Source organism: Saccharomyces eubayanus, chromosome VIII (assembly GCF_001298625.1).
Source record: "Saccharomyces eubayanus strain FM1318 chromosome VIII, whole genome shotgun sequence".
Classification (NCBI taxonomy): Eukaryota; Fungi; Ascomycota; class Saccharomycetes; order Saccharomycetales; family Saccharomycetaceae; genus Saccharomyces; species Saccharomyces eubayanus.
In genome coordinates, this window is record NC_030983.1 from 19,259 (window position 1) to 28,249 (window position 8,991).

Here is an 8,991-nt window from a genome sequence, read left to right on the forward strand (position 1 = left end):
GTATAAGCATACAAGACTTCTTCCTTGAGTCTCCATCGACCTCATAAGAACAATATTAGTAATCGTGGTCCCGACAAGCTTTGATAATCTTTGCATATAAAAGCTGACGCTTTTTCTCTTTCGTACCCTTTTTAATATCTTTCTTAATTGTTACCTCGCCTTGAATACAGCAGTATACTACATACAATACTCTATTGCATACTACATACAAACATGCCAGCCTCAATTCCAAAAACTATGAAAGCCGTCGTTATCGAAGACGATAAGGCCGTCGTTAAGGAGGGCGTGCCCATTCCTGAATTGGAAGATGGCTTCGTTCTGATCAAGACCATTGCTGTTGCCGGTAATCCCACTGATTGTGGGCACATTGATTACAAGATAGGCCCTCAAGGGTCCATCCTGGGTTGCGATGCTGCAGGCTATATTGTCAAACTGGGTCCTGGCGTTGATTCCAAACGCTTTACCATTGGCGATTACATTTCCGGGTTTATTCACGGTTCCTCTGTAAGATTCCCCTCCAATGGCGCCTTTGCTGAATACTCCGCTGTTTCAGCGGAGACTGCCTACAGATTGCCCAACGATATTGGACTTTGTGGTAAGGACAATCTAATTGAAGGTCCTGTTAGGTCTTTAGAAGGCGCTGTCACCTTTCCAGTGTCATTGACCACCGCCGGTATGATCCTGACCTATAACTTGGGCTTNGGTAAGGACAACCTAATTGAAGGTCCTGTTAGGTCTTTAGAAGGCGCTGTCACCTTTCCAGTGTCATTGACCACCGCCGGTATGATCCTGACCTACAACTTGGGCTTGGACATGGAATGGAAGCCTTCTGTGCCACAAAGGGGTCATCCCGTCTTAATATGGGGTGGTGCTACTGCCGTAGGCCAATTGCTGATTCAGCTGGCTAAAAAATTGAACGGGTTTACCAAAATCATTGTCGTTGCTTCTCGGAAACATGAAAAGCAATTGAAAGAGTACGGTGCCGATGAACTGTTTGATTATCATGATTCTGATGTTGTCGAACAAATCAAGAGCAAATACAACAATATTCCGTATTTGGTCGACTGTGTCGCTAATGTAGACACCCTTCAGCAAGTGTACAGGTGCGCAGCGGATGAACTGGATGCCACCGTCATTGAACTGACCACTTTAACCGTTGACGACGTCAAAGAGGAATACAGGAGACAAAATGTCACCATTGCCAAAACAAGCCTATACGCGATAGGTGGACACCAAGTTCCATTTGGAAAATTCACTTTTCCCGCGGAACCTGAGTGTAAAAAGGCTGCCATTAGATTAGTCAAATTCCTCAATCCAAAGATCAAAGAAGGGGAAATCCACCATATCCCAGTCAAGGTCTACAAGAAGGGGTTGTACGACATCCCCCAGTTGCTTGATGACATCAGGAACAACAAAAACAATGGCAAAAAGCTGGTCGCGGTATTGACTTAGATACTAGTACATAACTAAGTAAACTAAGTACCTAGAAAAATATATACCTGTGAAAATTTAAACCGATTGCATGTATCAGAGAATATGTATTAATCGCTTTTTAAGATTTTTTAATCCACTTCTGGCCAGATACACCGTTACTTTTACCTTTATAAAGTAGCCAATAATCATTGAAAAACACTTTACATAAGTACTCTTATTGTTGCTAAAGTGTGCCGATATTAATCTTGCTAACATATTGTTGCAACCTCTATTTTCTTTAGCTGCTTCAACATTAGTGATATTGAAATACATTATCTGAAAGCTTAATCTTCTCACAAGATTACATAAGCTCGCACTTTGCGATCAAGATTTCCCCGTGTACGGATTGAGTCTTGAAGTTGTGATTAGTGTGGCCTTTTCCAGTGTTTGCTGTACGGCGGTTAAACGCAGTTTTAATATATAACTATGGCAAAAATAATTTAGCGCTGAAGTCCAAACAAAATACTTCTCAAAATTGGAAGTTTGCCTTCTAGCTGTCCGCTCGGTTAGCCCAATTTCTGTAGCTAATAGTCGTGTACTATCCAAATAAACTAGGAAAATGTAACTCTCCTCAATTAGAAAACTGTTACTACAGCACCCTATTTTTTTTAGAGCAATTCGATATCCAGAGAAAAAAGTCGTTAGCATACTTGTGTTATTGTCAGGACGACTGACATGGGGGTGACGTTTTTAGCTTGATGGTTCCCGGTTTTTACAGGTTTTTTCCTCCAGTTGGCCAATTGCTCGTCAACCTATCAACATAATCATAATAAGTAGTTACCCATGGATTTTCTTCATCAGCGCCAGCTGTTACATTTTTTGGTGATTTTCGGATTGTAAATAATTTAAATCACAGTTTACCAACCAAGAATTTTCGTTTCTATTGAAGTTTTCAAGATCTCCCATTACATACGTACTGTGTGCCAACACTGAGATTCGAAGAGCTATAAAAGGTCCAAAGGTTTAGATTAATTCTTCTCCCAGAGTTTGTGTTAACCTTCCTCCCAAACATGATTCTATTCTGCTTAAGATCCTGCTTCTTTCTTCAGTCTTTTTTCTTATAAGCCAAAGTATATGTGGCACGAAAAAGCAACCATTTTGACATTTGATTAACATTGATTAGCAAACGATGATACAGCAAGGAGCTGTATTTAAACGCCTAACCTAGAATAAGCGCTTATCTATAGAGCCTGTTTTTGTACGTGCAAATCACTATGGTCGATGTAAAATAGCATTCTTCTTCCTATAAAACGAAAGAGTAAATCTTTTAATGAATTTTTCGTAAAAGAGCCATTGCACGTGCAACTTCAATCGGACAGGCATAACGGCTAACGCGTAAGAACAATTGGACTTCAACTATTGGTAATTCAACCGAACTACTCATATGTGGAACTCGTATGCAGCTATGCTTTTAACAATCTTCAGAGTGCATCTTATCATGAATAACATCTTAAACCTGACCACACTCATATAACTGATTAACAAGTGCGGTACATTCAACAAACGCTAATATAGGTAATCCTAAAAAGTTTTTAAAACATTTTGTATCAGGCAGATTGTGTTTTCTTGTCATGGCCTTATGTGGAAAAGTAGCTATATTTGCATAAAAAACAAAGTATTGACGCATCGAAAATGTCTTACAGAATATTCTCTGCGCCAAGTAAAACCCGAGGTAACTTTGTTTAAGCCATATAAAAATTTAGTCATTTTAGTCGTCATAGGTGCTACGTTATATTGAATCTGATACGCATTTTAAATACGCCCATTTTATTTGGCAAATCCTTCTAAGAAATGGTAAGAATTTTAACTTCTCGAGCGGCGATATCACGCTCTTCAAAGATTTTCATGTTAAAACACATGTTTTTTATTCCACCTTCAAGGACCCTAACCTCAAGGGTCCTTGAAAATATACGGCTAAAACATATGAAAAAAGGTGACAGCTGACAAATTTATAGTTTCGCTAGCAAAAAAAATGAACCAAGGTTACCATTAAGGTCCCTTTGAACTCGATTTTTCTAAAAAATGACGTTCTTTTACTCACCTTGAGGTTTTTACAAGAGATATGAGGACGCTACACACATGTTCTTGAACAGAGTCATACTTGGTGATTCAATTTGTATTTGATGAATCTCACTTCAAAACTTATAAAAGGAAGAAAAACTTTTCGTTTTTTGATTGTAATAACTTGACCATTAATTATGACCATTCACTTTGAATAGCAAATAAAGCTAAGACACAACTCAATACAAAAAACCCCGCACATTATGAAATTCAGCACTAATGAATCCATGATCCTTGCAACTATTGCTACTTCAGCTTTAGCTGCCCCATTCATTTATGACAACAATTCAACTACTGAATTAGCGTCTTCTCTTTCTCAAGAAGTTCCAGGTTGGACCCATGCAACTTTCCCAGCCATTTACCAAACCTGTAATGAAACCAATACCAGGATGTTGAATGCGGCTTTCAAGGATACTGCTGAAGTTACTGCTTATGGTAAGAGTAGAYTTCTAAACTATGGTATTGATGATGCTTATTACAAAAGATGGTTTGGTAATGGTAGCATCTTTACTGTCATGGGTGTGTTTGACCAATTGATGGAAGCATCCAAGGGTGGTATGGTCATGAGATGTGATGATGCAGACGGTTTGTGCGCAGCTAATCCAGATYATTACGCTGGTTATCATCGTGAGTCTGCTACGGCTGAAACTGTTATTTGTGACTACTTCTATAGTTCCAAAAAGCCGCTATCGACTATCTGCTTTGAAGGTACTATTGTTGATGTCGGCCCAACCCATTATGCTGGTATTGATATGCTGCATCGTTACTTGCACCTTCCAACCATGAATATGGATGAGTACATTGGTGAATACGCTGAAACTCTTGAAGAAGTTATTGACTACGCTCAAAACAATGCCACATTCGCTGTTAAGAATGTCGACAATTACTTGTACTACCTAGCTGACGTTTATAGTAGTTCTGTTATTCCCGGTGGATGTCTAGGTGAACTATAATGATTTCGTCCTTAGTCATTAGAGCTTTCTTTCTATATGGTGTATATTTGTTCGTATTGATTTTCTAAAAGGAATCGCTTTTTTTGAAGCTAGCAATTAAAGTATTTTATGGATGTAATTTCATACTTTGATGTTTATTGACCGTTCCATTTGGATCGTTAGTTATACGAAAACATTTATTGCACAATATATCACACATGCTTAATAATTTTGTCTAATGATGAGGTGAGATGGTATGATCGTGTAATTACTATTTTTAAGTATTGACTGAAAAGAACTTTCAAAGATAAGCGTATGATAAACGTACTATGAAGAAGTAATAAATAGGAATATGAAACAGCAACCAATCTATAAAAAAACTCCTTAATCACCTTGTCATGTTGAATAAAGGCAACAACAAAAAGTAGTGTGACTTGTTTTATCAAATATATCGAAATATACGCTCTTCCAAGCAATTATAAAAAATCATATTTTAGCATTAGAGAGCTTTCTGAATAACCCTTCTGTTCGAATATATCAAGTTTTTCGATTCCTTAGTGGAGGTTTAATTGGTTAAATTGGTGATGAAGTTGTATTTATTAATTTTTTAATTATTTAGTTTTTTATTATAATGACTTTTAATATTTCCATTAAATTACTTTTCCTATTATCTTTAGTCAGACACCTCAAAGTAGCTCAAAACCTAATCCAATTTCCGCTAAGGTTCTTAAAATTCAGCCGGAAATCATGATAAAATGGAGGCTTTTGCTGATTTTTGGCATTTGCACATATAAACAATGGTACTAAGTGCAAGTTTTTCAATATGAAAGTTTTGGTCGCGTACGTTGCATTTCATTTATGTCGGTTATTGGTAAGGGCACAAAGTATGGCTTTGAAAACTGCAATTTTTCCGTTTAGCAATTTCAAGGATTCGAGGCAGCATTCTAATACATCAGATTGTATTATATATTCATTTATTGTAAGGTTTGACGAAGTTATGCTAAAATGAAAGCGTGAATGAATACCATAATCTCAAAAAAGCATTACCCTGAGGTTAACTGGCACGATCTTCAAATTCTACTCAGAGAATTTCAAATTCACTTACAAAAAAGCCGCTTCACCAGTCAGGATGCATAAATAGAACTACATCTTTGAGAGATGGTGATATCGCTTCTTTGTGATCGTATACTGCTTCTTTTCTTTTTCCAAACGCTTTACATAGCACACTCAAAAAATCGCGTACCCTTCCGTAATGAATGAATAGCGAGCATAGGTTTCAAGTTTTCAACGAGTCTAAATGTCAAATATACAAGATTGCTAAAACAGATACTCCTAGAAGATTGGTAGACCGGGGCTGAAATATCAGGCTATGTACAACTGTAATTTCAAGGCTAGCGTAAGATACAATAAGGAAAGAGAACAATTTTATGTTTTTAAAGTCGTGTCAGCGGCATTTTCGACAATTACTGAATTAAACACATCAGAGTTGACGCTTTTGTCAACCCAACTATGATGTTGAAGTTCTTGATTCTAGCTGATTGATCTGAACGCTAAACAATAGAAGTATGCTCCTTTTACACACCGGCACTTTGAGGCGCGTTGGGAAATTCCTCACAATTTTTCGATAAAGTATGTTTTCATACATCGATGTGGCTTTGTAACTATGTTGAAGGTCTGTACATTTCTTAAAGACCTGTCCAAATGATAATGGGTGTCACGAAAGAGTGTTATCCTTTAAATATGTCACCGAAATAGCAGCTATGTGTCGATTCTTTAAGAAAGCTAGCACAATTGACCATCTGTAAGTGCCGGTACCTTTATTGTCTATTACGATAATTCACTTTGACTGTCTCGCCATAAAACCCTCTTTTCCGAATTTCTTTTACAAACAAGCTAGATTTCAAGGCACTACTTATATGTTTGAAACTCAAAATTTAATCACAGGTTCCGAAACTCTTCTGTGTATTTATTCATTTCTCGCCATTATCAGCGACTTGTTTTACAATTACTCACCGAAACTTGTCCGCAAATTCTTCCGATCCACACAAGTAACTAACGATAATTTAACATTATTCACCCCATCCGCGATATCTCTATTGATTTTTTCTCGATCAAAAAATGTAACTACTCCTATTGGGCCCTGTTGATAGCAGTTTCTCCTTCCATATTCATTTTTTTATTCTGCTCCCCTACACAGTAAATTTCCGCGTTCATGTTCATCTCTTCCAGCCCCATTATGTCTTTTTTGTATACCTCCAAAAGTTCGGCGTTTCTTACTCTTCATAGAGATTTTTTTTTTGATCATTCCGTCATTCCCGTCCAATCTTTAACTTAACGCCCACAAAAAACATAAGGCCCAGAAATTAATGTTTTTGAGTGCTCTGTCTGTATGACCTCTTTACTAAAATTCTCGTATCTTTGTATACTCCTCATCTTGGACTATAGCCCTGAGATTTTTTTATTAATCTGGTCTTAATCATTATCCAACTTATGGAGCGTTTACAATTCCCACCTCTATCATTGACTCGCCATAAATCTCCTGTTTGGCTAATCGAATCCCGAAGGTCGGAATCTTCATTAACCGCCAAATATGGCCACCGATCCAAAAACATTACGCATGCCACCAGCGACTTACTCCACCCGAGTTTGTGGAAATGTTTTAAGGGCACATAGAAGAATTTTACTGCCAGAAAAATGTTTGCTGTAAAAAAATAACTCGTAACAATGGCGCCTGCGGAAAGAAACAAACTTTCTCAAAACAAAAATTGTGTGTTTACCGGACGTTCACAAATTTCTCATATTTCCAATTTTCTCTATGTCCACATGATAGGTGTATTCCGTTGCGTGAATCATATGATCTACTGGCTTGAGTCTTCTTAACTAGTTCTGGTAAAATATGAATGAGGTATACTGTACACCTGGAACTGAGTCATTATCCTACTCGCCAAAAATTTGATAAAAGAAAACCACACAACATTAAAACCTGCGCTCCGTCTGAAATGTAGATGAGCACTCGGCTCCCGGGATTACTGAGCAGTTGCTACGAGTCAAACCTACAGTGCTCAGAAAAAAACCCCGCAACAAAACATGATCGAATATGATAGATGCTTCTAACGTGGTGGGGATTCGTTCAAGTCGAAAAATATTTAAGAAGTTGTATACAGTTGCGTTAAGCAGAGGTACCAGCCAGTACAACCGAATTGTGCTTCTATATATATTTCCCCTTAAGTTATCCAGCAGCCCGAAATGAGCCCATACCCACTTACTTAAAGAGGTCTTATTGAGGATAACGGGGATATTTTGCTTTACTAATGGGTTAGATGAAGACTGGCGTATTAGAAGAGACTCGACGAAATTTACTGTTACTGATAATTTTAACTTTGTGCTAATCCTGATAAATCCGGTTTATTTTGCTAAATGTCCTTACAAATGTTTTTTTATTTTTATTTTTACTGTCGAGGGCTTCTTTGCGCAATGTAGCCAAGAGTCTAACACCGATATAAAAGTGCAAATAGAAGCGTATTGACTCTTAGTGCCCCGTAGCATATTTGTACGATTCCAATTCCCTGGCACAAGCATTATTTCTATCTGTTTTTATCGTGTTTCCCCACCCCCAGTTAATCTGGGTATTGCTATACGACCTCACGCCATAAGCACTAATAACAGGAGCGACATAAGAACAAGCATTCGAAATCTGGGTGAAATTGAGAAATCGCGAAAAGTCGACAAGGTGTTAAACCGAAAAATCAAGAATCCGAACACTTTTTGAGTAGGAGTTAATTTTTGTTTTATTTATGGTCCGCGGGTTCACGTAAAGCAAAACCACATAAACAATAGAATTGTGAATAGCAACAAACTAAAATTATTATGTAACTATTCCACGCTTTTCTAGATGTAACCGTGCCGTGCACCCTGTTCTGCACCCTGTTTGTTCCGCACCGCGTTGTTCATCTTTTGTTCCTACAAATGACAGACATGTCATTGCTGAAGACCGAGTGCTGCTAATTAAGGAAAGGGTGCGGAAAATGGGGTCCAATTGTCATCCGAGATTCACATATTCTTTTTGATGTTAAATGTTTTGCTTATTTAAATCAAAAAGATATGAATTATTGAGTCCTAACTAATTCCTGAACTAATACAAACAGGTTCTTTCACTCGCTTAAAACGAACGATAAAAATAAAAATAAGAATAATACTTAAAGATGAAATTATTCTCTGCTCTTTTCCTGTTTGCTTTTGCAAGTACTGCTCTTACTGAAAGTATCACTACTGTCATCACGGCTACCWAGAACGGCCACGTCTATACCAAAACCGTTACCCAAGATGCTACTTTTGTCTGGGCAGGTGAAGGTTCCGCTGCAACCTCTACTGTGACAGCTGCTCCTGTCGCCAAGTCCTCCGCTGCTATACCCTCTGCTGACACCTCTTCTGCAACAACCTCTGCTGCATCCTCTGCCGTATCCTCTGCTGTATCCTCTGCTGCATCCTCTGCAAATGAAGGTTCTGGTTCCAGTATCACTACTGT

General features: G+C 37.9%; 2 protein-coding genes across 2 annotated transcripts; both read left to right on the top strand.

Moving 5' to 3' along the window:
• Positions 1-213: 213 nt before the first annotated feature.
• Positions 214-1,452, top strand: DI49_4806 (zinc-binding alcohol dehydrogenase family protein; the record flags this gene model as incomplete). The annotated part of the gene is made up of 1 exon (XM_018367815.1): positions 214-1,452. One exon carries the CDS (start codon positions 214-216, stop codon positions 1,450-1,452), a length of 1,239 nt encoding a protein of 412 aa, XP_018219197.1.
• A 2,285-nt stretch (positions 1,453-3,737) lies between these two features.
• Positions 3,738-4,487, top strand: ZPS1 (Zps1p; the record flags this gene model as incomplete). Its single annotated transcript, XM_018367816.1, has 1 exon — positions 3,738-4,487. The coding sequence occupies one exon, from the start codon at positions 3,738-3,740 to the stop codon at positions 4,485-4,487; it is 750 nt and encodes a 249-aa protein (XP_018219198.1).
• Between the last annotated feature and the right edge of the window lie 4,504 nt (positions 4,488-8,991).